General features: G+C 60.4%; 1 protein-coding gene across 10 annotated transcripts in view; it reads right to left on the bottom strand.

Annotated features, from left to right (window-relative positions):
* Positions 1–24,012, bottom strand: part of NTNG2 (netrin G2) — a 51,661-nt gene extending 27,649 nt beyond the window's left edge. Inside the window, exons 1-4 of one of the 10 annotated variants that reach the window (XM_037036515.1) lie at positions 23,840–24,012; positions 23,635–23,759; positions 20,103–20,226; positions 19,179–19,866 (exon numbers count right to left, since the gene is read on the bottom strand). In XM_037036515.1, the coding sequence (XP_036892410.1) occupies positions 19,179–19,391 (213 nt within the window). In that variant the 5' untranslated portion in view covers positions 19,392–19,866; positions 20,103–20,226; positions 23,635–23,759; positions 23,840–24,012. Of the gene's footprint in view, positions 1–19,178; positions 19,867–20,102; positions 20,227–20,688; positions 21,130–21,368; positions 21,392–21,435; positions 21,669–23,183; positions 23,311–23,634; positions 23,760–23,839 lie in introns of those variants that run through there. The other 9 variants (XM_037036516.1, XM_037036514.1, XM_037036523.1 and 6 more) reach the window with 9 other exon arrangements.
* Between the last annotated feature and the right edge of the window lie 2,233 nt (positions 24,013–26,245).

The raw sequence follows: 26,245 nt of genomic DNA, 5'->3' as shown, positions 1-26,245 counted from the left end.
GAAGGCATGCCACACTCTGGCTGCCCAGGAAACCCCACGGCTATCCCTGCCCCACATAGGGATGACCAAGGGAGGAAGGATCCTACCTGCTCCCACCTGCCCCCGACGCCACTGCACGGAGGATGCAGGGCTAACTCTTCAGCACATTGACCCTGACACCGGGAGCCGCCAGTCCTGACCTGGCATTTAGCCCACCTGAGCCCACTGTCCCCAAAGCCCACTGGGGCGGGCAGTGAGCCCTCCTGCTCTCTGCGTGCGGCGAACACTCCCACACGCCTGACTCTTCAAGCGGCTCCTACACTCACTGCGAGTGTCTGCTGAGCAGGCACTCGGTGAGGCGCATCTGTTCCCCGATTCACTCACTCACCTCCACACTCAGAGGTGAGGCGCGTCTGTTCCCCGATTCACTCACTCACCTCCACACTCAGAACCGGAGCGCCCTCTTCCCCCTCTGGTGGGGAAACCTGGCCCTGGGGAGTGAGGGCCCTGCCCAAGGCCCCCGGGCGGAGGAGCTGGGAGCCACACCCCAGCCCCTCAGGGAGAGCCCGATGGTCACCTGTCCCTGGCAGAGCCTACAAGTCTGCCTCCTGCGTGACCTGGGCACATTGACAGGATGCTGACGGCTTCTTCTCAAGGGGTTGCATTCGTGTGGCCCGTGGTGTCTAGGTCTTCGGCCCGGCAGGCCCTGTGGGGGAGGCCGGCGAGCAATGCAGGGCACAGCCCCACTGGCTTACTACCCCCACCCCACGTCTGGGAGGCCCAGGGGACCTGCGGTACCTCTCCTCCATGGCAGCTCAAATCCTTTCCCCAGGTCCGGCCCACTGTGCTAACCCACATGGAGGCCTGAAAATGTCACTGACACGGCAGCTGGTGGCCCTGGGGGCGTTTCAGGGCAGGGGGAGGACCCTGTGTGACACTCGTACGTGACATCCGGCATTTATCCAAACCCGCAGACCAGCCCCCCCCCCCCAGAGTGAACTCCACTGTGAACTGTGGGCATGAGTTCATAAGGCCACATAGATGGCGGTGCTGGTTCACCAGCGGGAGCAGACACACCTGCAAACAGCGGACGGTGTAAGGGGAAGGCTGTGTGGGGGACAGCGAGCTGGGAGCTGTCTGGGCTCTCTGCTCAACTGTCTGCACACAGAAAACTGCTCTAAAAGCTCCAGTCTATTAATTAAAAAATAAACCCGTCACTAAGAACTGCACAGCTCCCAGGCCACTCGCGGCTTTTTTGATGAATATTTCAGGTCTCCCTTTTGCTCCATGACAACTGGCTTGGATCTGAGTTAAAGCTGCTCGCTCTCCAATGAGTGATTTGGCTCCTGGGGGCGGTGAGGCGCCACCTCCCGCCTCCCGCCTCCCCAGGGGCTGGGTGGCACACGCCTGTCCCTGCCACAGCCCCAGCATGCCGCCTTTGATCCCTCTAGGGGCAGACATGTCCCCAGCCCACCCTGGGCCCTGTGGTGGGCAGGCTGGCCCTGGGGTTGACTGAGGCGGGTTCCACAAAGGCCTCCTTGACTGAAATAGCTCTGACCTTGGCCCCCCACCCACGTGCAGCCACCGCTCACCCCCCCTGGCCAGGCCTGTGATTCCCAGGACCACAGAGGGCTGGGGGTTGGAGGGGCTTGCTACTGAGTCCAACCCCCATTAAACACAGGGGGAAACTGAGACCCATGCTGGCTTCTGAGGGAGAGCCTGCTCCTGTCCCAGACAACCTCAGGGGTATCCCAAAATGCTGGCAACCTCACGCACAGCACAGGAGGCAGAGGAACCTGATTCAGCTACAGGAGGTCTGAGCTGCCTTGGGGTCAAGCTGGGGACCCTGGGCTGCCACACCCCTGAATGGGGGGGCAGGTGAGAGGCCCTACAGGGTGGCTCGGTGGCCTGCAGAGGCGAGGCTTCCTACTGGGGCCAGGGAGGCAGGCCTGCCAGCAATGGACGGTCCCCTCCCCAGTCGCTGGGCCGCGCTATAGTGGGGAGGGGCACCCTGAACCCAGAGGCTGAATGGGCTCTGGCTGTGTCACTCGGGGCCAGGAGCAGGGCGCAGCTGCCCCAGAGTTCACGCCTAGACATGGGGGGGGTGGGGGGAGGGCATGGTTCCCAACCAGGTCAGCACACACCCTTCCCCTCAAGCCAGAAACCGTCCCCTTGGCTCAGGCCCAGGCCACCTCCTTCTACTGCCCCTGACACATGGTTAGGGGCTAACCTGTGTCCCCGCCTCCATTCACATGGTGAAGCCCTAACCCCAGCACCTCACCATGTGACTGGATTTGGATTTGGGCCCTTAAAGAAGGGGTGAAGTGAAAAGGTCTTTAGCCTGGGCCCTGACCCAGCCTGACTGGTGCCCCCACAAGAAGGAGAAATTTGGGCACCGGGGAGACACGTGTGTGTGTGTATGTGTGTGTGTGTGTGTGTACACAGGAAAGACCACTCAAAAAGGCACAAGAGGGTGCTCCTTGGTCATTACCGAGCCAAGAGGACAGACCTCAGAAGCAGCCAACCCTGCCTTGGTCTTCAAGGGTCCATCAAACCTTGATCTTGGACTTGAAGCCTCCAGAACCTGAAAAGATGAACCTATTGGTTAACTAACCCCGAGGCCCTCACAAACTGAGGCAGGCCCCATCCCAGGCGAGCCACAGGGGGCCAGGGTGGAGGAGCGGCCTGGGGGCAGGCCGCAACTCTGAGTTTTTGGCAATTTCCCTGGAAGTGCTCTCCGGGGCCTCCTCCACGAGCCTAGTTTCTCAGCACACTGTCACCAGGTGCCGTCCCGTCTCCTTATCCCCCTGGAAATTTGTCAGCACAGTATGGAGGGTTGCGCCGTTTCCCCAGCTACCTCGTCCCATCTTGCCTCTGAGCCTGTGCTCCCTCCTCCTGGTGCTCAGAGCCCTCTTCCAGGAAGCCCTCCTTGCTTGACTCGGACTCGGTCTTTAAAGTCACTTCCTTCAGCATCCACCAGGGAGTTGTGTGTGTGCTTATTTGGGACAGTGTCATGAAGTCTCCATATGTGGCCTGGACCTCAGTGACTGCTCACTAAATTTTGGCTGTTATTGTCATTATATTAATTAGTTATTAACAAATAGGTTAATGTTAGTATATCTAATTGATTGTTGATATTATTTCTGTCAACCAGTAACTGCTATGAGTCACCCCGACCTCATCTTTCCCCCCCAGTCCGTCTTTGTCCCCGTCTTACCTTCCCTCACCCTGCCCCTCCTCCGGGTGGTCTCCACTGGGGGACATCGGATCCCTCCCAGACTCCAGCCTCGCCAGCCTGTCTGTCACCAAGAAGACTGACACGGCCAGTTCTGCCAGGGGACAGGGGCTCCAGCCTGGCTGGCTGCCCTAACCTGCAGGGCCCACTAGCCCCCTGCTCCCGTCCCCACTCCGGGAAGCAGATGGTCAGAAACTAATGAATCAGCCTGTGTATTTACAGCCCACGCCGGCTGCAGAGCGAGTACAATAAATAAATCCCCAGCCATTGCCAACAGGCCTCTCCTTTTCTTCCTTCCACCACCCTCCTGCCCCAAGATCTCAGGGTTTCTTTAACCCTTTAGGAGCACGGGGCGTGGCTCCCACGGAAGGCTCTGGCAGGGCTCCAGGAGGCAGCCGGGGACGGGAAGCGGGTGTACCCCCCACCCCACCTCCACCTGACAGCTGCCAGGCCGAGGGGTCAGCCTCTGCCGCCTTCTTGTATCTGTGGGATCAGGTTTCATAATGAAACAGTCCCCCCCAGCGGCCTCTGCCAGGGACGATGCTAGGCCTGGCTGAGGCCACCACAACCTTTCAGACGGCACCAAAGCCGGCCTTTGTATTATCTAAAGTGGTAACTGTTTCTTGAGATATTTCATGAATATCACCAAAAAATATATAAACATTGTACCCCTGATGAAAAGCCTCAGAGCTTTCTCCAGAAAAATGTGATACACTGCATTTTCCAAGCAAATTCAGGGGGATTCGTGGAGCCCTCTGCCCCCAGCTGGGGACCCCCTTTCTGGAGCCTGGAGCAGTTAAAGAAATGGGCTTTTGGATCAGAAGGCCCTGGATTCTGTCTCAGCTCTTCCCCTTGAAGCTGTGTGACCTGGAGAAAGTTGCTTTACCTCTCTGAGTCTGTATTTTCCCACCCACTATCTTGTGAGATGCTGTGTATGAAACACCTAGAAAACGTCCCCAGTTGGTAGTGATGACTATTTAACACGCACTGGCTGAGGCTCCCTAGTGGAAAAGCCGGAACGTCACACTTGGGACTGCTGCTGGCTGGGATGATGGTGGCAGCCTTGCGCCAGCTGGGCCGGACGGGCCCCTTACCTTCCTCCCAGTGACGCCCAGGACCTCCCTGCCATGTCTCCAGTCCACAGACCAGAAGCGAGCCTCTGTCGGCCCCTCCTCACTTCCTCCAGAATCAGGGGCACCCAACCCAGGGGACCTTGGGGAGACTGCGTCCCTCACATCTGCGGCTCTGCTGCCTCCACAGACACTCAGAGGCACAGCTCTGTGGAGAAGCCATTTCCTGCCGTGCTTTTCAAACCTTGTGACGGTCCCTTAAATGTTCTTGCTTTTATGTTGTTTTCTGTGCGAAGGGTGCGGCGGGAGTCAGAGGCCAGGTTGTAAACACCGCAGACAAGCTGCCGGCAAAAGTGTAATTGAGTGGGAAGGTCGTTGTTGGCAGGCACGGAGGTAACCGTGCCCCTGGGAGTCTGGCTACGTGAGCCTCCAGGCCCCTGACCAAGGCGCCCGTGGAGGGGCCGTCACCGGCACTGGGACAAAGTCTGAGAAAGAAGAACAAGGGCCTTCACGAGCCTGCGTCAGGACAGACTCTCGCAGCGGCGGGCCCCAGCGAGGCAGGTCTGGGGGCCTAGGCAGCAGTTCTCAGCCGGTGGGTGCGCAGGGGGAGAACGGGTTCAGCCACTCACTGACCACACCAGCTCCGCAGCTGCAGGGCGGGGAGCGCCTTGAGGACAGCGGCCTCCTCCGCCGCCTTCCTCGCTGCCCCCCAGCCCCTGGCACTGCCCGGGCACTCGCCCCGGAAAGTTCTGCCCACTCCACGGAATCCTGGGGAGGCTGAGAAGGCTGACCTCACGGGGCTGAGAATGATGCTAGATGCCACGTGGCCAGCGTCCACGTGGCCCGGCCCACATGTGGCGGAGGCAGGGAGACCGCATCGTGACCACTGCCGGCCCATGGCGTCAGCAAAGGCAAGGCCCTGGCCGAGTTACACACTGCGTGGGGTTGCCTGGAGAGCCAAGTCCGGCTGTCTACAGCCTGCAGGCCAGGAGAGGTGGAAAAGTTTTCGAGGTCACGCTGCTCCTCCTTGGTGGCTGGGGTGGGACAAGGAGCCAGGCAGTCAGACTCAGAGACAAGTTGGGAAACGGTGCCCTTCACCCAAAAGGGAAGGGGTGCCGCCACCCCAACCACGGGCTCTGCTCCCGATGGGCTTCCGCCAGAGGCAGACAGCCCAGGGCACTGCCACCGAGGTGTGTGGGCGGGCCCAGGGAGCAGCAGCTGACAGGTTTTTCTGAACCTGTCCGTCACACTTCCTCTGTCCTGTCCATTTGCGGGGGGGCGGGGGGGGACACGCATTAGCCGGTGGGAGGTGGTGGAGGGGCTGCCAGGGAGAGCCCGGGGATGGTACAGAGGGGAGGGACAGGGAGAACGGCCATCGCCCCATTACTGGGATGCGGGGGCACCGAGGGGCAGGCTAGGCCACACCAGCAGGAGCAAAGGTGGGAGGCAGGAAGATGACCTGGGCCCACCCTCCCCCTGCTCCATGCCCCTGGAGCTTCGGGGCCTGAGAATCTGTAGTGAGCACCCTGACCCATGAGGGCCTGGGGTTAGGATTCCGGAGGCAGTCCCTGAGCCCTGGTGGGACCCTGGGCGGGGCTTTGTCCTCAGCTGCCCCATTCCTGAAATGACTGAGTTCTGGCAGTGACCTCTCCACACCTCAGAGCCTGGGTCCCCAGGTCCCTGCGGGGGGACGGGAGTGGAGACAGCCCTACCTCCCCTGCTCCGGGGAGAGAGTGGTGCCATGGGAATTCTCCCTGACAAACGATTTCCTATTTATTGGTAAGAAAAGTTGCAGTGGGGATAAATTATTAACAAAGCGGAAACGGAGATTCTGCTGGGAGCAGATTCTAATTCTAGATGCCTCGACAGGCTCTGTCTCTAACTCTCTCCTCCCTCCTTCTCTCTTTCTCCCCACCCCCTCCCCGCCTCTCTGGTTTCATTGATTCTTGCTGCTGCCTCTAACTCCATCCCCGCCCACAGGCTTCTCTGTCCTTCCCTCTGGAGCCACATCGGCAAGGTCACAGCTCCCTGATTGGGGACCTGCGGAAACCGACCTGCGTGGCATTTCGGGGCAGGAGCTGCAGCTGCCCAGAGAGCTTCTCTTATTTTCTTGCGCTTTGTTTCTCCCCGGAGCCGTGTCTTCCCAGCCCAACCGCTACTCAGGCGTGGAAGGGCTCAGAGCCAGGGCCGGTTGCCGCCCTGGGGCTTGCCCTCCCTGGCGGAGAGCCTCGGTGATGGCCCCCAACCCACCCGAAGGCCCTGAGCCTGGTCCCTGTGGATGCCTGCAGGGCAGAGGTCTGCCGAGGGGCCACAGGCCTGGCCCTAATGAAAGGAATTGCATCTCATTGCCCAGGGCAGCTCTCCACTCCACCCCGGCTCCCCACATTGTTTGGGGGGAAAGGGATACCTCCTTCTAGAACATTCTGTCTGAGCCTGGACTCCGGAACAGCAGGTGACTGGCCGGGCATCCCCCAGGAGGGCTGTGCAGTTACTAAGGGGAGCTGGAAGCAGCTGGCTGAGAGGCTGTCCCAGCAGCCGGGCAGGGATGCTCGTCTCCCCCCAGCTCTGGCTCCCGCATAGAGCCTTTCCTGGCCTTCCTGCTGGGGTGGGGAGCCCGGAGCTGTCCCGGGGAGAGTCTGAGGGGAAGCCCAGGTCAGAGGGCAGGGGGAACAGCTGGAGGGGGCAGGCTGGGGTCTTGCCAAGGCTCTGGCTAGACAAGGGTTACTCTCTCCAGGAAATTAAATTTTATTCCTTAAAAAAATAAAAAATAAAAAGGATGCATTCTTTTTTGTCCTGGGCACAACAGCCAAATTTTTAGGAATGTCTGGGTTGGGAAGTTCTATCCTGGCTGACCCCTGGGCCCTCCCCCCACAGGTGACTTCCATACCCCAGGTGAGCAGACCAGACACATCTGGGCATGTGTCTTGGAGAAGGAACAGCTCCCTTCCCATTTGCATACCCCTGGTGTCAGGGAACTCATTACCACAAAAAAACAGATTGGCCAAACTGAACTGCTCACTCCCTGGAAAGTTTGATGATGTGTTTTAGTTCACGTTTCACATCTTTTCTTAGCTCTAGGCCTGCCCCCTTTCTTTTACACGTTAGTCCTGTTTTCTCTGGTTATGCTGTAAACATTTGCTAATTGATTAGAAAAGGAGAGCAGGAGGCTGGGTTAGCCCAAGCCCTCCTCCGCAGGCCAGGAGCTCCAGAGCCTCCCCACCAGGGCCGTAGGGCAGTCCCGCTGCCCCTCCTCCTGGCGCCTCCGGCACAGCCTGCTTCCCCAGGAGCTGGCCTGCAGGGGGCTGCCCCTCCCCACCCCCTGGAGCCTCCCCACCCAAACAGCTTCCATTTAATTGTGTTTTAAGTAAATAAAACTAAATTAGGAGAGATGGAAAGATGAAAGAAAGAAAAAGGAACCAAAGGAAAAGGAGAGAGACAAAAGGAAAGGAGAGCAGGGTGGGGGGCGGGCACGGGGAAGAGCAGCCCCGCAAAGTGCATTATTGATTCAGGACTCAGAAAATGCTTAGAGAGTGGGAAGAACGTCCTGCTCTTTAAAAGCTCGTGCAGAGCATACGCTAGACACAGGCAGCCTTCCCAGAGAGGGCCTGCCTGCTGACATAAATATTTTATCACGGAGCAAAAAAGAGCGGCAAGGAGGTTCTGAATGCTGCGGAGGGGGCGGGTTGGGGGCAGGGCGGCCAGGGCCCCTCCTCTGGTCTGGCTGGAGGCTGGGCTCCGGGAGGGCGGCTGCTCGTCCCCAGGTCCCTGGGGCCTTTGCAGAGCCCCCTCTGCTCTCCTGAGCGGTGCCCTTGGCCTTCTTACTGAGAAGCAGAACAATGGGGCCTGGCTGGGGCCTGAAAGAGGCCGAGGACTGGCGGGGGGACACCCTGCAAGGGGAGTCCCCCCACTGGGGAGTGAGGTGGAAGCTTGACCCTCTCTGCCTCCTTCTGCCTCCAGCCCTCCCGGCCACCAGCTGTCCTTCCTAAACCACCCGTGTGTCTGCAGCCACCCTGCTGAGTCCCAGAGCCACCCCCTCTGCATGAAGTCCAGACCCAACTGCCCTTGGCTGTGCCTGCCTCTCCCACCCTCTCACGCCTCTCCCCTCCTTTTTCTGCCTGAAGCATCCGCACTGAGAACTGTATCGTGCCAGACTCCGCGGGGTCATCTTCTACGTGAGATTTCATTCTCTCTCGTCATGGCCACCCTCTGAGGTAAGGCACAGTCCCGATCTCGTGCCCGAGGTCAGGGAGGTGCAGGGGAGGGGCTCACTGCACACCCTCTGCTGAGCCCACGAGGGCAGGGGTGCCCAGGGCCCCCACATGTTCCGAAGGAGCCCACTCGCCGAGCCGCCTCTCGCTGCACGGTCAGTCCCTGGCCGAGGGACAGTGCGGTGGACTTTCGTGTCTGCAAACCACGCACGTGGTTCTGATGGATTATTTTACTACTGAAGCCATTTCCCCCCTGGGGGGCAGAGGATGAGTAAGAAGTCCCTGGCCCTGCCCCACACCTGGGCACACCTGGACAGGTGCATCACTCTGTGGATGAAGCCCTTGGTGAGGGTGGGAGTGGCAATGCTGAACTAGAACATATTCATTCATACATTCATTCATCCACCCTACATTCATTCACATATTCATTCATCAACTATTTCTGCGTGTCCTCTGTGTACAAAACAGCCCCGGTGAAGCAGCGATCGGGCCTGGCTGCCCCTCACAGCCCCAGGGAAGGGGAGGGTGAGAAAATACGCCTGGCCCTGAGGCCAGAACCTCTGCTCCAGATTGCAAGCAAGCCAACCATCCAGTGAAGCAACCAAGCAAAACCCTCTGGGGTGACTCAGGTGCCCGGGCAGGTTGGGGAGCCCAGTATAGCAACCCAAGGAAAGTTTCCTGGGACACAATGTCAGCGGTCATCCCCACTTTATAGGTGAGGGACAGAGGCCCCCAGGAGCCAGGTGCACATCTGGGAACCCAGGCCCTCTGAACCCTTAGGGGGGTGGCTGTTGACCACATTTCTGTGACCACCAGAGCAGTCACTCCTGCTTGGTGCTGTGAATGGCATGGACAGCAAGCCCAAAAGGCTTCCTGGGGGTGGTGAAATTTCAGAAAGACAGGCTTGCAAGCATGGTGGGCTGGATGTGCACAGGTGGAGGCCGATGGACCAGGCTGTGAGGAGGGTTCCCCATATAGAGTGATCAAGCAAAAGAGCCAGATCAGACATGCAAAAGGCTCCAGGGAGAGGAGGGTTAATGCAGTCGCCTAGGCCAGGAGCCTGGTGGGGGGCAGGGGACAAGGCCACGGGAGGGGCCCGGTGCCAGCAGTCTTGACGAGAGCAGCAGCGGCAGGAAGGCCCTGAGGCTGGCTGCCAGCACCTCCCGGGAAGAAAGGTGACTGGGCACAAAGGGCAAGTGGGGAGCCCGCCCCCCAGCACCCAGGGGCCAGAGCAAGGATGGGGTGCCTGCAGCTCAGACACCAGGAAGGGTTCTGAGAGCAAACACTCCCCCTCAGGACTCTGAATGGAAGCAGCGGCAGCTCAAGGCTGGAAGGGGCCAGCGCAGTCCTGGGCTGTAACAAACCCCAACGCCCAGGTGCCCCCCAGAGGCCACGCAGCCTGGGTGGGGGGTGCCAGGGGCTCCAGGACCCCCCTGTGCAGCCCTCTGAGGACCCCTGCGTGGGACAGGACCTGGCAGAGTCTGGGGCCATACAGCCCAGCCCTGCCTTCTCCGCTCCGGAGGACCCAGCCGCCACCCAGGCTTGGGGCCTTCGAGAAGCACAGGAGAGGAGGAAGCCACAAAATACGACCCCCCTGCCCTACTGTAGCTGCCAACCACATCAGCCCCTCAGGGACAGGTCTTGGTCCCAGTGGCCAGCAGATAACGGCTCCCCAGGAGCCCCCACTGTGCAGCCACGGTTGAGGCTACTGCCTCCAGCGCCCTTCGATGGGACAGTTCTCCATCTTGGGGTGACACCTGGCTCCCCCACTCCCTTTCCTACCTCCCCTCTTTCCCATGCCTCTGGCCCAGGCTGAGAGGCAGCCAGACCCTTGGGGACCCCACATTGGGGGCTGGACCACCTGGTCCCAGAGAGGCCACCCACCCGCCCCTCCCTGCCGCTCCCTCTACCTCTACTTTTAGGTCTGGTATTGTCCCTTGTTGGGTGCATTTCCCCCCACTTTCCCCACAAAAACAGGTCAGGCTGCCCCGGGCAAAGCCGTCTTGCAGTCCCCGGAGCTGGTACGTGGGAGCAAACACGCTGCCCGGTACTGGGAAAGAAATGGGTTTGCGGACTCTGCCGGGTCTCCCAGGGTGCAGGGGGGAAGCCCTGGCACCCCTCCCCTGACTCTGTGCCGGGCTGGGAGGACAGGCCGGCAAGGACAGGACACTTGCTGGGCACAAATGGCCACACGCACACACATACATAGCCACATAGGACAACATCACAATCTTAAAGGCACCTGAGAGAGGGTCGGTCCACAGGGCTCACAGGGGCAGCAGGGCGGTCTGGGAGGCCCTGCCAGTGTTCTCAACTCCATGTTGCACATGAGTGCATGTGTGTATTTATGTGCATGTGCACGTGTGTGCATGTGTGCATACGTCCACACATGCACATCCACATCCTTCATCCCCGGGGGAGGCCGGGGTGAGCACAGGGGCTTCCCGTCCTCAGGCCTCACCGTGGCCCTATGGTTAAATGACGGGGGTCTGGGTTGGAGCCCGGGCTCTGCCACTCGGTGTTGGAGTCTCGGTCCCCACATCTGTGAAATGGCAACAATGAGACAGAAGCAGAGTCCCCGAATGCAGGGTGTCTGGGAGGGCCACGTGGACACCGTGCTCAGTGCCTTGGCGCAGTGACGTGAGAGGCCGGGACACACTTCCATCTACAGTCGACCGGCTCTCCGGAAGGGCGCCGGGAGCACTCGGGGAAGACGGCAGTGTCTTCGACAAACGCTGTCGGGAGAACCGGAAGTCCACGTGCAAGAGAACGAAATGGAGCGTGTTATCTGTACAGAGATTAACTAAAAACGGGCCAAAACCTCACCAGAGGAGCTAAAACTATACAAGTCGTGGAAGAAGACAGAACAGACACTTATAACCTTGGACTTTCCGCGGTTTCCCTGATAAGACATGAAACGAAGAAACAGATAAATTAGACCTGACTAAGAAATTCTTTGTCCATCAAGGGACCCATCCCAGGGAGTGAAAGGTCACCCATAGGGTGGGGGAGGGGCTTCACATCTTGGCTGGCGAGGGCCCAGCGCCCAGAATGTGTAAAGGACATGGGCAACTCAACAACAAAGAGACAAACAGCCCAGTGAAAAAGTGGGCAAAGGACTTGAATAGACATTTCTGTAAAGACACACAAAATGGCCAGTAAACAGACAATGCCCAGCATCATTAGGATTTCACTTGGGAAATGCAAATCAAATGCAAATCACTTGAGAAATGCAAATCAAAACCATAGTGAGATGCCGCTTCACACCCACTAGGTCGACCAGAATAAAAAACAAAAATGGAAAATAACAAGTGTTGGCAAGAATGTGGGGAACTGGAACCTTGGGCGGGGCTGATGGGGATGGACAAGGTACAGCCGCTGCGGAACAAAACTTTGGCAGCTCTTCCGAAACTGAAATATAAAAATTACCGTCTGACCCAGCAATTTCACTCCTAGGCATTTGCCCAAGAGAAAGGAAGACATAGGTGCATAAAAAAACTCATACAGAAATGTGTGTAACAGTTTGGTTGACGACAGCCAAAAGGCGCAAACAACCCGGTGTCCTTTGGTGGATGAGCAAACTGAGGTAGGTGATGCAGTGGAATATCACTCGGCCACGAAAAGGAGTAGGTGCTGACCGTGGCTACTGCACAGAGGAACCACGGGAGCAATGGGCCGAGGGAAAGGAGCCAGACCCCAAAGCCCCACGTTGTGTGTGAAGCGCGTGGAATGGGCAAACCCCTGGACTGGAGAGGGAGCCCTGGGGAGTGACTGCCAGTGGGGACCAGACATCCTGCCCAGGGGCGGAGACGTTTAGGAGCAGACAGGGGTAGTGGTTACATTGCGTCGTGAACATGCTAAATGCCAGGATGCTGTCCGCTTACAAGTGGACACAAAGGCAAATTTTATGTTATATATTTGTTTTTACAGCAATAAAAATTTTCAGGGGTAAATTTCATGTGACATAAATTTCACCTCCCTTTAAAAATTGAAGAACACCTTCGTCACAGAAAACCTGTTTGAACCGTGCGTGGTGCCAGGCCCTAACCAAACCGGCGGTGGCCCCGTAGCGACACAGGCGCACCCCAAATCCTCGCGCCGGGTGCCGGAACCCAACACGATGCTGTGTGGGGGTGGCAGCAATCAACATGTGCAGATAATTCAGATTCTTTGAGATGTTGCATTATATTTTGTAGCACTTAGCTTCGTCTTTGTTTTGATGTTCATTTATGAGAATACTATGGTAAAGGAATTCGAACTTGAACTTGAACCCTGCGCTGGGGATGGGATTCACACTGGAACCTCGCTTTGTGCCTGGAGTCCCCTCTCCTGTCGGTCTGTGAGCAGGACTAAACCCCAGCCTACACTTCCCCCAACCCCAGGGTGCATCTGGCAATCAGTCACCCAGTAACTGGGTCATCTGGCCAAACCCCAGCATCATCACACAGCTGGGGACACTGAGGCTGGGGGCTTGACCTGGTGTCCCAGCAGTGGGAGACTCCGCGGGCTGAGAACAGCCAGGCTCCCAGCCAGCGCTGGCTCTAACACGCTGCCCCACCCCCCGCCAGTAGTCAGCCTGTGCTTGGGGAATTAGAACCGCATTTTCATATATTTCAGCAAATCTGATGCTGAGGAAAAGCAAATCAGAACCCGTAAACCAAAGCTGAACAGAACCAGCTCCTGCCTCATCTGCCACTTCCCACTTTCTGGGCTCCTGGGAAGAAGCCTGGCACCTGTGTGGGCCACTTGGGCTGGGCCAGGCCAGAGGCAGGGGAGCCTGGGTTGTGGGCCATGTGATGGGGACACAGCTCTGCAGCCCGGGCCGTTCCTGGGGTGGTGACATCTGGGTTCCGGAGCTAGTCCTTTGAGGCGGCCAAGCCCTGTCCAGCCTTGGGGCCCTCCTTGCCCTGTGGGCCCCCAAGGCCTCTGCCTGTCCACCGTCCCCTGCTCCTTTCCCTTCGGCTACCCCCTTGGCCTTCCCCTAGACCCTGGAGATTGGCTTCCAGCCGGACAGAGAGAGGCTGAGCCATTTAGGGGGCACTGGGAAGCCTTGCTCTATTCATCCATCACATGGCACCCTAACATCCCACCCCCATGGCTTTGGGGATCAGAGTAGGTGGAGTGGCTTGTCCTGGTCACCCACACGATCCCCCCCCACATGCCACCTGGACCCCCTTCCTCCATGTCTGTGCTCATGCAATTTCTTTCGCCCGGGGCCATCACTCCTCTGAACCCTCCCAGCCCCTCAAGGCCACAGACCACCCTGGACCACCCCTGTGCCCAGCCCCCGCAACCGCCAGGGCCCACGCGATTCTCCCCCGCATTCCACACTTGGCCCACAGGATCAGCTTCAGTCTGGGTTTCCTGCTTTACTCCCTTTGTCTCTCAAGCTACGTTCTAGGATAAAGAAAAGCTTCCGCGTCTCGGAACATCATTTGGTGCCAGGCACCCCGCCGAGCCCTTTCACATGCCTGCTCCTCTCACTGGCACGAGCGTCCCTCAAGGCGTGTGTGGCATCACCCCCACTTTCAGGTAAGAAAACCGAGTCTCAGAGCCACAACCCCGAGAGGCGGGAGAAGCACGAGCCCCTTCTGCCCGAGTTCTCGACCCCCGAGTCCTCATCTCCCACAGGGGGCGGGGCAGCCTGCCTGTCTGTCCATGCCCCATCCCCCTCCTCCTTGAGTGTGGAGAAAAACAAAGATGAATGAAAAACCAGGGCTGGGGAGCGTATACGCAGAAGAGGAAGATGAGCCTGGGGAAGGTGGGACTATGTTTACTGGAAAGTTCTAGAACCTGGCAGTCTCTGACTCTCTTTGGAAAGATGTCTCCCCCAGGCCCTTCCCCCACCTGGAGCAAGCTCCAGTCATACTGCCCCCTCCCCTCCGTGAGGCTCTGGACCAGACCCACTCTCTTCAGAAAAGTGAGGGGCAAGGGCTCGCTCCCAGGTCCCAGACCTCATGGGCAGAGCCACCCTGTCCTGCCACCTCATTGTGCAACAAGATGTCAGGCACGGAACTATTCTTGTCCTCAGCTGGGCCCTGCCTCGGGCGTTTCAAGACATTGAGCGGCTGTAAGGGAGGGTTGGGGGAAGCTCAGGTTCCAAAGTCACTTCCTGCTTAAGGACAGAGCTGTGCAGGTCTCCTGGTGTCATCCAATCACGACTCCCCCAGAACAGGGACGCTCGGGGACAGAGCAGCAGCTTCGGAGGCTGGTCGAGCCCCAGCGCTCCCCACAGGGCTCGGCTGTCACAAGGCCTTCCCGGACCTCATTGCCCTTCTTCCTGCTGCCCATTCATTCTGCAAGTGCTTTCTGAGCCCTGGCTGAGCCAGGAGGGGGGGAGGCAAAGACCAACAAGACAGCCCCGCCTTTGAGGAGCTCCCAGACCAAACAGGAGCAGCTGTTAGGAATATGATAACTAGAAAGAATGGGCATCCCCCTGGTGCGAGGCACGGTGCTCAGGGCAGTCCCGTGGGTGTATTTTAGCAATAGCCCCAGTTTAAGGAGAAAAGGCTCTGGGAGGTTAAGCCTCATGCCAGAGGTCACGCAGCATGGGATGTCCACCTCCACCTGTCCAGCCTGGGGGCCTGAGCACTGACCATCAGGCCACATCAGTGAGAACAATGACAGGGACGTGCCCGGATGGGGGCGTTCTAACCCACCTGGGCCAGGCAGTCAGGGAAAGCCGCCTGGAGGAGGTGGAGCCGCACCCAAACCTCCCAAACTGAGCTGGGTAACCCAGGGGAGCGGGAAGGCCTCAGGAAGAAAGCAAAGGAAGGCGCTGCAGGTGAAGGGGACTGTGTGGGCACGGGCAAGGAGGGGGCACGTCCCCAGGGCTGTCGTGGGGTGGGATGAAGGGCCTCACCTTTGTCCCTCCTGTCTGCTGTGTCTCTCTTATTGCTGACCTGGCTCTGCAGGAGTTAGCTCATGTTTCCTTGCCTACTGCGCCAGGCATGAGGTCGACCTCAGGTCTGCCGACCAGAGAGGTGGGACTGGAAGACAGGAGAGGCTGCCAGGGCCGTCCCCGTGCTCTCCCCTGTGGCTTTGGGGCCAGAACACAGAGTAGGGACAGGTCGGGGGCGGGGGCCCTGGCACCCTGCATCTCCAACAAGGGGAGAGGACACTTGGGGTTGCAGGTTGGTAGCTGTGGGATCACTTTGAACACCCGCCTGCCTGGTCTGCAGCTGGTGCCCGCATCTCTCTCTCTCTCCCCCTCCTTCTTTACCAGCTCTCTCTTGAAGCTCAAGGGTTCTTAGTTTTTGCCTCAGAGACATAAGGAAAGGGTTCCCCCCTTTTAGGGCGGTGGTCCCCTCTCTTTTGGAGCACTGTGGGGCTGCTCCTCATGCAGACTGGCACCCGAGGTGGGTCCGGGCGTGGCAGTTGCCCTCAAGGGTGGAGAACCCTCTCGGGCACCACCTTTCGCTGCTGCCCTCTGCCCTGCAGCCCCGCCAGCCAGGCCCTGCAAATCGGAGGGTGGCGGGCGCCTCCCTTCTCCTGCAGCCCTCTCGCCCTTGCCCGGGAACTCTGGGTTGACAGCTCATCCCTATTAATTCTCATTGTGCATTTAGAGCCAATCGGTTTTTATTTATTCATTTATCTTAGTCTTCCTTCCCCTGCCCCTTCCTCACCAGGCTGGAATTTACAATTCAGTTCTCAGGCGGCTTTGCTGAAGGACACAAGCCTGGGGCGAGACAGGGTCCACACCCCGAACCCCGGAAAGGGCAGCTGCCCCTTGGCCCCTCTGCACTCTCAGGGTGCTCTGGGGCTCCCGCTCTAGTTGGTGGGATGTTGAGACAGCCCAGAACCTGCTGCAGAAGGGTTGCCTGGCAATAGGGACCAGACCAGGGATGGCCAGGTTAGGGGGGCAGTGAGCTGCCCGGCTACCATTAGGGCGCCCCCTGGTGGTCAGTTAAGAACACTGGCTGTGACTGGAGGAGTTTGAGCTGCTGGAGCTGGCTCCTCTGCAGTCCTGAGCCTGGAGACACAGGGCGTGGCATCCTCCAGGCAGAAGGGAGGCAGAGGAGATAAAGCAGGGACACCATCAAGGGCATAATGACTGCAAAAAGAAGCAAATGACAGCTGCCACACATTGAGCACCTACTATGCACTGGCACTGTACCCAGGATACACACACTCAGGCTGCATCCTTCCCCCACACGATGTCGAGGAAGATGCTGAAGCTAGGACAGGGGGGAACCCCACTGCTTTGTGGGTAAGCTCCCAGCCTGCCTTCTAAACCGGGTGACCTTGGCCGGATTTAGGCAACACCTTCTAATCCCTAAACTGGGATTAGAACAGTCCCCACCTCAGACCATCCTGGAGACCAGTACTGAGACACACACAGGGCCTGTTCAGGAGAAACTGCAACGGACAGCGCTGTCGGGGGGGGGGGGGGGGGGGGGGTGAGTCCACCTGGACGGGACCCCCTCCTTCCTGCAGAAGCCGGAAGCCAGCCTGCCTCCCAAGAAAGGCCACCTTCCCCCTGACGAGGCAGAGGCCCATCCTCATGATCTGCGCATGGCCACAATGGGACATTGGAGTCCAGCCGACAGGTGTCCAGACAGACGCCGAGGCCCCCCTGCGAGGAAGGCATCAGAGACCTCCTCTCCTTCCCCCAAGGCCCTCCTCTCCCGTCTGTCTTCCTGGGGGAAAAGCAGGCGGAGTCAAAAGCCTCTTTCCAAGCTCTGGGCTCAGGTTGGACTTGGGGGGGGGCCACCCACCCTGGCAGGTGCACCGGGTTCTCTGGGTGAGGGCGGAGGTCCAGGGCCAAGGGCACCCAAGCCAGCTTTGGCCAGGAGAGGCCCTTGGACTTGCATCTGATGGTCATTTCCACACCTCCGGTCCTTGACCAGAAGCTGGCCCAGCGATTTATGATTTAGCCACCCCGCCCCCACCCCTCCCCCAGCACATTAAGGCAACGATTAATATTTAACAGAAGCAATACTGTCAAGACTCTAACATGAGAGGCAGAGGTTGCCTCTGCCCAGGGAGTGTGCGCCGAAGCCCTCACGTGAGCTGAGTGGGCAGCCAGCCTGAGGTGCAGGCTCAGAGCTGGGCTCCCCCTGGCCCTGCTCCTGACCTTGAGGGGCCAGCCTCCTTGCCTGTCCCTGAGCCAGTGAAGCTCTGGGGACCCCGGTGCTGTGATGCCCATGGACTCCAGCCCCCAGCTCCCGGCCTTCCCTCCCTCCCGCCCTCTCTCCTCAGTCCATCCAATAACCACCTGGGCCGACTGCTCTGGGAGGGGACCAGTGTGTCCCCTGGGACTGAGGCCTCCTCGGGAGCCTCGGAGGGACACTGGCTCAGCCCAGCTACAAACCCAGAGACCAGGCGGCTCCCCCAGGGCCATGGAGGCAGCAGACACCCCAAGGATGACACTGAGCCCCTCCTGTAAGCTTCTGCCTGGTCCCCTGCCAGGCACTGGGCCTCCAGAGCAGGGCCCAGTGGGGAAGGCCCCTCTAGACAGGCAGTCAGCCCAGCGACTTGGGGGCCGGACATCCGACTCGAACTTTCACCACTTCCTGGGTTGTGACTCTGAGCCTCAGTATCTCCGCCTGTGTGATGGGAATGGCAACGGCTGCCGCCGTCTGGGGGCACTTGCTTGGTGTCAGACCCTATTTCGAGCACTTCACATGTATAAATTAGCTCACATCCTCCTTACAACCTAGGAGTGTGTGCTGTCAGGGTCCCCATTTTACAGAAGGTGGCACAGAGGCCCAGGGATGCCGCGGATCCAGAGCCGCGCCGGATAGTTCCTACAGAAATCACCCTGGCTGAACGGAGGTTCAGCGAATGAGGGATGTAGGCTCCGCCCACAGACTCCTGGGGCGAGCGAAGTGGTCCCTGCTGCGGTTGCTGCTGTTACCATTGCTTGTGAACGGGGCTGCTGCACGGCACACGGGGATGACATCGGAGAGGCCCAGCCACACCGCCCATGCTGGTCTGACCGCTCCTGCCTCCCTGGCGCAGACGCCCTGCACTGCCACCACACCTCCCCCCACCAGCTGCCAGCTCGGTGCCTGGCATACCCTGCAGGGCCTGGCAAAACTGTGTGCCGGGCTGGATGCGGGGGGACAAGAGGCTGTCAGGCAGAGGGAGGCAGAGGGAGGGCAGAGTGTAGCGTTGCGATCCACCTGGCTCACTCGCCCAGAATCTGACTTCCTACAAGGGAGGCGGGGCTTATCTGTGAGGCTGGAACTTCAACAACTGTGGTCTCCCCAAGAGAACGGGATGTGATGGTCCACTGCCTAAGGGTTTCCCCACCCGGAGAATAATGTCCCCTGACCCCAGAGTCCTCAGGGTGGCCTTGGCTTTGGCACATTTCCAAGGCNTGTAGGGTTGCGATCCACCTGGCTCACTCGCCCAGAATCTGACTTCCTACAAGGGAGGCGGGGCTTATCTGTGAGGCTGGAACTTCAACAACTGTGGTCTCCCCAAGAGAACGGGATGTGATGGTCCACTGCCTAAGAGTTTCCCCACCCGGAGAATAATGTCCCCTGACCCCAGAGTCCTCAGGGTGGCCTTGGCTTTGGCACATTTCCAAGGCAGGGCAGAGACCTGGTCCCAGTCCAAAATGCAGGATGGCCAACCTAGCACTTGTTCCTCCCACTCTGCTCACCCATCCCAGGGGTCTGTCCCAGGCCCCACCCTCCCACTGGCCAGAGCAAACCCAACAGCAGCAAGCTGACTTACGTGGGAGCAGAATCTCTCAGGGGGGTCTCCGCACGTGATGCCCGAAGGCTCCACCTTCACCTTGACATAGTCCTTCAGGCGCATCACCTTGGGCTGGCAGGCGTAGAACTCCCAGGTGGGGCCCTCCTCCGAGGTCACCCAGGACTTGCAGATGTCATAGTCCCCCGAGGCCAGTGGGAGGCAGGGCAGGAGGAGAGCCAGCAGGCCCAGCATGGCTGTGCAGTGCGCAGGGAGGCCTCGGAGAAGCAGCAGCTGGGTCAGGCGGGACCGGCGGCCCCGGCATGGAAATGCCACATCTGCCAGGCGATAGAGGCCAGGTGTCCCGGGGACTGGAGCGCGGCTGCCGAGGAGGAACAGCGAGGAGCCCGTTCTCTCCAAAAGGCCGACGACACGGAAAACCCAGAGCCAGCGTCTCTCAGACTGCTGATGGGCAGGTCAGAAAGTTGCCCACGACTCGGCGTCCTCCTAACCTTGCCATCACGCCTCCCCCGGAGGTGAATCTCATCGAGTCAGGTAGACTCTCAAATTGTGACGGAGGGTGGAAATGGGATAGGGAGGAGGCCCACGGGGACCTGGCATGGGGCCGGGTCAGATTGCCGCTAATCTGTGTCCTTCCAGGCGGTCCAGCTCATCGAAGGGCCCTTCATGGGTGATGTGCCCAACACCACCGGCAGCACAGCCCTCGGGCCTGTGTCGTAAAGAGAAAATAAAATCAGGAGGTGGACGTGCTCGCCGCACACATGTGCCTCTGTGGGGCTGCACTCGGCATCGCAGACCAATAAAAGATTTCTTTTCACTCGGGCTTCCAGTGACAGCGATTGTGAGGCTGGACCGGACCGTAAAAAAGCCACTGAGGTGTGAACTGGGGAGAAGTTCATTTGGCTCTGCTTTTGTGGGGACAGGCAGGAATGGGGGCCAGCTGACCTTGGCTGGTAGCCATCGGCAACTTATTATGAAGTTGTGGGACTTCCGCTCAGCCCATGCAGGTACTCAAGAGTCTGGCTCGTCTTTCACGGGAAGAGGAAGGAGAACTCATTAGCAACAACACCTGCAACGAATTAAAAAGAGAAGGGGGGATAAAGACGTGCGAGAACAAAAGCGTTCTGGCAAAGTGCGCAAAAATGAGGCCGCATTAGCGCGGCCTCCCGAGAAAACTGGGTTATTTTTATAATATTGGAGTCGCGCGTTTGGAAACTGGGCGCATTATTTAGAAGGGGAGGCGTCTTTTCCTCGCTTCGTGGGGGCGTTAGGCCGGCAGAGTGCCCCTGCTTGGGGTCGGCGGCTCCCTTAGACACCCCCCACCCCCCGTAGCCAAGATGGAATGGTTGCTTTCCAACGCCATGACCAAGTCAAAACGTCAAAGCAGAGGTGAGATTGTACATATGGGTGCCTGGGAGGGGGGTGGGGGGCGGCGGTGCCTTCAGGCACAAGTAAACAGATCCGCCCCAGAGCGGCCCAGGGTCAGGGAGCAGGTCTCTCCAAACTCAGAAGTGGTGAGTTTCATCTTTACCTCCAAGAGACCAGGGATGTTGAAGACTTCAACCCGAGTGACAGTGATTTGTCATTTCGATTTTGTGACCAAGGCCGAAACTCTGCAAGCAGCCTGAGAGGGCATGTTTAGAAACGGGTCGCTGTTATGGTTGTTGCTTTATGGTTTTAAGCTACTGGAAATGATCTAAAAGCCCAAACAGATGTGACCAAGGCAAATGTCATCTTGCAAAAAGCAGGGCTCCAGGGATGTGGTGTGTTCTCAGACACCTGATACATCCATCGCCAGGGGAACGGGAGTCGGGCCAGTGTGGGATGCTGACCAAAACACTCGCCAACAGGGCAAAGGTCACTGCAGGGAGTCACAGCAGAACGCCTGCGTTATTGATTATTCTGGCTGTCACCCCATGGTGACAATTCCTCACCCGCTGCAGAGGGGCACTGAGTCCCACCTGACGGCCCCCCCCCCGTCCCCCCCCCCCGCCCGGCACAGTGCATGGAGGGCCCCTGAAGAGGTAGCTACACTTTGGTGGAGCCTGTTGGCCACCAGGGCACAAACACACACCTGCTCCACGGGACCATCCAGAGGGGAGGACGTTGTCCCACGGGGGGCTGGTGGCTTAGCACCTCCCCAGGAGAAGCCAGCGCCCCAAGCTCCAGGGCCAGGTCGTAAATCTGAATTAAGGCGGCCCCTGCCCCCACCTCCGGCTGAAGCAGCTCCTGATGGAGATGAATGAGGGGCAACGGGGACCACATTCTCATGCCTCACCTCTGGCTGTTGTAAGAGAAACCTGTTATCGAGTCTGCCGGGCCTTGAATGCGCTTCTGACTAGAAAACTCTCAGAAAGAACCCGCCTGGCGATTATTTTTACAACCCGAGAAAATGTAGTAAAAATAAAATAGCTCGGCCAGCAAAGGTTTCGATGCTTCCCTCTACCCAAGCGAGCTCTGTGCCGCCAGGAAACAGCAGGTCCCTAATTAAATCTGCCAGCCGCGGCGTCCCAACTGTTCACGAACAGGTAGGGCGCTCCTGCCGGCGGGGGGCACCGGGGGCGCCGGCTGCGGGCTTCCTGCCTCCCGCCCGCAGGACTGGCGGCTGCTCCGCCGCTCGGGGCCCCGCCGGCGCCGGACTGGAGGCAGCGAGGCCCGGAGGCCGAGAGGCCCGGAGGCATGAGCGCGCGGGGCCACTCGCAAATCTATTAATTGCATTGCAGTTCTGTGGGCTTAAATGCCATGCGTTCCCTGGAAAACGGGCGCGGGGGGGATGGGGCGGCGGCGGACAACAACAAAATCTGCCGGGAGCGGGGGGTAATAAATGTGTTTACAACTAGTCAATCAGCTGGGCGTTGCTGCCATCGTGGGGGAATTGTGAACTCAGCACGCACATATTACAGTCGGTTTTTGCCAAAAGAGAAAAAAAAAGGGAGGGGGCGGAGAGACGCCACAGTCCCTGGAATAAGGAGGCGCGAAGCGGGAGGGAGAAGCCAGCCGGGAAATTTCAGAGTAAGAGGTTGTATCCCGGTGGGTCGTTTTCTGCTTGAAAAATAAATCTTCGCCTGATATTATTAAGAAACTGCAGCTCCCGAAACAAATGGAGTCGATGCGCTCTATTTTCTCTTCAGAGTCGTCCGGAGCCGAGGGGGCTGATAGCCACGGCACTAAAACCCGAAAATTAGATTTTACCGGGATTTCTGAACTCCGATTTCTCTGTCTTATTGAATTAGCGCCTCTCCGAGCTGGCTCCTCCCGGACGCGCGGGCTGCGCCCTGGTGGGAAACTTGCCGCGGTGGGCGCGGGGCCCGCGGGGACGCTGCAGGGGGTGCCGCGGGCTTCTCCCGGGACCGTGCCACCCCGAGGTTTCCGCTCCCTTCCCGGCGGGCGCAGCCACGGAGGGCGAAAGTGCCTGCCGGGGTGGTGCCGGGACGGAAAAGGGGGAGCCCGCCGGGGTCACCTTCCGGCCCTCCGCTCCCCTCCCCGCGCCGGGCCGGGCCCCGTCGGTGCCCCTCTCACCGCCGGCTCCACCAGCATCCCGGTGCCGGAGCCTCGGTGGCCCGGCCCGGAACAGGACCCTCCTCCGCCTCTCGATGAGCCCACGCCCTCTCGGCGTCCGCGGAGCCCCGAAAAGTTCAGCGCGGGAGACGGGGCGCGAGGAAGAGGCCTCGGCTGGGCTGCGGGGGCCCGGGCGTGTCCGCTGCCCGCCGCGGGGTCCGGGTGAGTCCGCGCTTCGGGTCGGCTGCAAACGGCGTGCACGGCGCGCGAACGTGCGGGGCAAACCCGCGGCTGCTTTCTGTCTTCCGAAGTTGAGTGCAGGCCACCGGGGCAGTGAATAATCACGCCCTGAATTAAGGCCGGGCCGGCCCCGAGGGTGCCCCTCGTCGGGCGCAGCCTCCGTTCACGAGAAGACGCCCAGCGACACGGCGCCCGGGACTCGCGTCCTTCTCCGCGGCTCTGCCGCCAGCAGCGACCCTGCCGCCCCTACCCCCCGCCCACCGCCCCGGACCCACTCGGGCAACTTACTCCGGAGCCGGTGACCCCGCGAGCCCACGGTCCTCTTCCCGCCTTCCCGCCGCTTCCGCGCCCCCCATCTGCGCGCCACCCAGTTCGAGGTGCGACTCCACTTCGTCCCCAAACCTGTCCCTGCGCCACCCCTCCCTCAGAAATCCACCCCTCCCGGCTCGGAAAGAAGTTTCCAGTCCTGGCTGGCCCAGAGTTTTGCTGTGCAATTCACGCCCAGTTTTCGGAGAGATGAGAAGGGGGTGAGGGGATGGGGGGGGGCTCTGCAAGGCGGCAATTAAATTGGGGGGGGGGAGTGGCACGAGAGAAGGGCGAATTTCCTTTTCGCAAACACACCCAGGCATTCTCCATCCCCAGCACACACGCGCGCACGATGGAAAAAGCCCCTGGTGGGGAAAAGCCGGCGCGGAAGACAAGCGACTCCTTTAAGACGCCGCTACAAATGCACACTCACACGCCCCTCTCCGGCTCCGGTCCTCCGCCAGCGACAGCCGCGACCAAATAACTTTTGCATCCGAGCCTCTGCTGGGCGGCCGTCCGTGGCTCCCGGCCCGGGAAGCCTGCATGGGCACCGAAGCTCTTTAAAAACGAAACCAGGCTGGCAAAGCTGCAGCAGCGCTCCCCCCGCTCGCCGGCCGGGCTCTCCCCGCCCGCCTTACCCCGGCTCGGAGCAGCTCCCCGGAGCGGAGACCCGGGAGGCCGAGGACCGCCTCCCCGCTCTGGCTGGCGCTGGGTGGGGGCGCGGGCTGAGGGCTGCGAGCTGCTGCTCCGTCCCCGCGCCGCTCCCGCCGCCGCCGGGCCGTCAGCGCCGGGCTGGGGCGCCCTCCGGCCGCAGGGGGGGCCGCCCGCAGCCGTCCCGGGGACGCGGGCCGGGGGAGGGGGCCGCCCGCGCCGCCAGCATCGCCCGCCCCGGCCGAGCGGGAGGTCGCCGCTAACAAGTGCAAACTTTTCGGGCCCCCGGGGCGGCGTGGAGAGGACCCGCGCTCGGGCGCCGGGCTGCCCCCGGCCGGGGTGGGCTTCGCGGCGGCTCGTCGGGGCTCCGGGGCATCCCCCCGCGCGGGGCGAGCCGGGTGGCGGGGCGCTTCACGGCCCCCCTGCACTCCGCTCCAAGTTAACGCCGAGGCTAAATCCTCCTGCCATCACTCACGATCACCATCGCGGCTTTTATCTCCCGGTCTGATCCGGGCTGCGTAACTTCCTCTGTGTGGCTTTAACACACCATCCCACCGCGGAGCAACGGTCTTCTTAAAGGTGCAGGGAGGAAATACGGCGAGGCTCGGGGGCCGCGCCACGGCCCCGGGAGGGGCGCCGCGAGCAGGGGCGTCCGGGCGGGCCCGCGGCCAGGGTGGCCCCCGCAGGCGGCCGCGGGAGCGAGCCTGCCCTGGGGGGTCGCTGCCTAGACATCTCCCCCCGGCCCGGGGGCCGGCGGGTCCCCGCGCGCAGGGCGCGTCCTCAGCCAGAGCGGGTCAGGCGCCGCAGGGCTGCAGCTTCCTTTCCCGAATCCCGGGCCCTGGGGCCTGACCGGGTGCCAGCGCCCATGGGCGTGGGGGCTGCCCCATCGGTGCCACCGGGGCGGGGACCAAGTGAGTCAGTCCGCCCACCCCAACAGCCAAGGGCTCAAGGCTGCTGCTCTGACTCCCTCCGCGAAGTGCTGCCGCGGAGAAGGCCCCAAGCAGTGGGTAAAGGGGTGGGTGGGTGGATTTGGGGAGATGGGGAGGGGGAGCGATTGGAGCGCACTACCAGAGTCTGAATACCAGCTGACACATGCCGCCTCCACCCTGATGGGCCCTGCTTTTGAGAAGCCAAGCCATGCAGAGGGAGTGCAGAGCAGGGGGGACCCGGGGCCTGAGGGCCTCAGGCCCCTGCCAGCACGGGAGGAGGGCCGGGGAGGACTCCCCAAGGGGCCAGAGCAGAGGCCACCCAGGTGGCAAGGCCCGGTGGCCCTGGATTCTTTGTCCCCTCCCGCTGCAACGGGAGGTTTCCTGCCAGCCTGCCTCCCAGGGTGGTGGGAGGAGCTCCTCTGTGGTCTGGCAGGGGGCATGTGGCTTCCAGGGGCCTCCTCCAGGGTGGGCTGTCACGGCAGCGCCCAGCAGACAGCCCCCTGGTTGGGGTGCTTGGAGAAGAAAGAGCCTTGAGGACAGAGACAGGAAGAGGGGGACTTGTCCAAGGTCACAAAGGGTGTCAGCAATGGGAGCAAGGTGTGGCATCTCCGTGGCACCCTGCCACCACCTGCTGCCCTTGCCCTAACCCTTCCCAGTACCTGGTGCCCCCGAGAGCGTGGAGGGGCCGTGCTGCTGAGCAGCATGGAGGCTCCTGCCACAGAGCGGGCAGAGGATGCGGGGTTGAAGATGCTTGTGTGGCTTACTAACAGTAGTAATTGCTATTTGACGTTTATCGAATGGCTGTTTCATGCCAGGCTCCAAGCAAACCAGTCTGTGTACTATCCACTGATTCTTCCCAATGGCTCTATGACTTAGCTCCCCTGAGCCTAGTCCCAAGGTAGAGATGACACTTGGAGATGTTAAGTTCCTTGCTTAAGGTCACACAGTGAAGGAAGTCTCTAAGTCTCTGGCCTGGGAGGCAGGTCCCGCAGCCCCCACCCCCACCCCCAGTGGGACTCTGCCACTGCCTGGCTGGCTGGTTAACTTGGGGCCCGGAACAGGTTGCTTGGGGGCCTCCGTTTCCCCATCTGTGAGATGTGAATAGCAAGTCTTTCCTTTCTAAGGAGGGGTCTAAACAAGGCCACCAAGTGGATCCTCCTGCCTAAAGGCTCAGATCCCAGCCTCCAGGGAGGGGCCTACGACTCCGAGCTGTCCCCGGGAGCAGATGCCCCACAGCCCCTGGCACTGGCCACACAGTATCCAGCAGGAAGACGCTCCTCCTTGGGGAGGACAGGTCTCAGTCTGAGATTTGAGCACTGGGCCTGCAGGCAGCCTTCAGCCCGCTGTCACCCCAGTCCCGGGGACTGCCCTGCTCCTCTGCCATCACCTGTCCAGATGCTGCCAGGACAAGGCTGGAGGAGGGTGCTTCTTGCTGTGGTTTCTTTAAACACAGTGCAGGGCCCA

Source organism: Sturnira hondurensis, unplaced genomic scaffold, assembly GCF_014824575.4.
Source record: "Sturnira hondurensis isolate 20B ecotype Veracruz unplaced genomic scaffold, ASM1482457v3 Scaffold0022908, whole genome shotgun sequence".
In the NCBI taxonomy this organism is placed as follows: Eukaryota; Metazoa; Chordata; class Mammalia; order Chiroptera; family Phyllostomidae; genus Sturnira; species Sturnira hondurensis.
The sequence above is the reverse complement of the archived record's forward strand: the minus strand, read 5'-3'. Positions and strand labels throughout refer to the sequence as shown.